Below are 1,682 nucleotides of genomic sequence, written 5' to 3' on the forward strand. Positions count from 1 at the left end.
TTCCAACCAAAACATTCCAACCAAAACATTCCCAACCAAAACATTTCCACCAAAACATTCCAACCAGAACATTCCCACCAGAACATTCCCACCAAAACATTCCCACCAAAACATTCCCACCCAGCTCCTCCCTTCCCGCCAGAGTCGCTCCCTCGTCCCCCCAAAGGAACTTTGGGAAGTCTCCAAGCATTTATGGGATGTTCCCAAGGGGTTTTCCCAGTTTTTTTAATCTTCCAAGGAAGGGTGGCAGGAGAACCCAAGGTCTCCAAGCCTTTATGGGATGTTTCCAAGGGATTTCCAAGGAAATAAAAAAGGAAATAAAAAAGGAAATAATCCCTTAAAAAAAGGAAACAATCCCTAAAAAAGAAAATAACCCCTAAAAAAAGGAAATATTCCCTAAAAAAGGAAATAACCCCTAGAAAAAGGAAATAACCCCTAAAAAAAAGAAATAAACCCTAAAAAGAGAAAATAATCCCTAAAAAAAGGAAATAAAAAAGGAAATAATCCCTAAAAAAAAGGAAATAATCCCTAAGAAAAAGGAAATAACCCCTAAGAAAAACAAATAATCCCTAAAAAAAGGAAATATTCCCTAGAAATGGGGGCTGGGCTCCGTTACCTCTCCACCATCCGATCCCGGTGCCGTTTCTTTTGCCGATCCTGGTTTTTTTTCCCGGCCTGGAGTTTCTGCCTGATTTGGCTGATTTCCTCCTGGATGCTCAGAGCTCCTGGGGGAGGGTGGGAAAAGGGGACATTCCAAAGGGGCTTTTCCCAAAAAAAAAGCTGCCCCGGGACAAGGTTTGGGGGGGGGGGGGGGGACAGGAGGGAAAATCCCGGATCCGAAGGGGATTCCAAAGGGGATTCCCGGCCCTTCCTCCTTTCAGGAGCTTTTAAGGATTAATTAGTGCCGGATTTGCAGGTTTTAAGGACTAATTAGTGACACATTTGATGGTTTAAGGGCTAATTAGTGACACATTCGATGGTTTAAGGCCTAATTAGTGACACATTTGATGGTTTAAGGGCTAATTAGTGACACATTTGATGGTTTAAGGACTAATTAGTGACACATTTGATGGTTTAAGGACTAATTAGTGACACATTTGCTGGTTTCAAGCACCACCCGCTTGGATTTTTCAGCCTCCAAGTGGACACGGACAAGAGGAGAATCCCAGGATCCGGGAAAAACCCGGGATCCGGGAAAAACCCATTCCCGACGTGGATTTTTGGGATGGAGAAGCTGCTGGGGTGGATTTTGGGGATGGAGAAGCTGCTGGGGTGGATTTTTGGGATGAAGAAGCTGTTGGGGTGGATTTTTGGGATGGAAAAGCTGCTGGGGTGGATTTTTGGGATGGAGAAGCTGCTGGGGTGGATTTTTGGGATGAAGAAGCTGCTGGGGTGGATTTTGGGGATGGAGAAGCTGCTGGAGCACCCCAGGATCAGATTCCTGCACCAAGGACTCCTGTCCTGGATCCCCCCAGCAGGTTTATTCCCAGTCCTTCCTGCTTTTTCTTTGGGAATTGTGGTGCTTCTCCCACCAGTCCCGTCTCTCCGAGATGGGAAATTCCAGCTTTTCCAGCCCCAAAAAACCTCAAATCCACGTCCTGGTGGGAGCTCTGAGCTGATTCCACCATCCCAAGAGCCTTGGGATCCTGCTCTTCCCCAGCAGGGATTCCCAGCATTCCCTG

The 1,682-nt window shown here is 46.4% G+C and overlaps 1 protein-coding gene across 1 annotated transcript in view; it reads right to left on the bottom strand.

Annotated features, from left to right (window-relative positions):
• The window catches only part of AKAP8L (A-kinase anchoring protein 8 like), a 13,607-nt gene that overhangs the window by 4,309 nt on the left and 7,616 nt on the right, over nucleotides 1–1,682 (bottom strand). The window contains 1 exon segment of the mRNA XM_027705383.1: nucleotides 617–725. Coding sequence (XP_027561184.1) covers nucleotides 617–725 — 109 coding nt within the window.

Source organism: Neopelma chrysocephalum, unplaced genomic scaffold (genome assembly GCF_003984885.1).
Source record: "Neopelma chrysocephalum unplaced genomic scaffold, ASM398488v2 Primary Assembly neopelma1_328, whole genome shotgun sequence".
Lineage (NCBI taxonomy): Eukaryota > Metazoa > Chordata > Aves > Passeriformes > Pipridae > Neopelma > Neopelma chrysocephalum.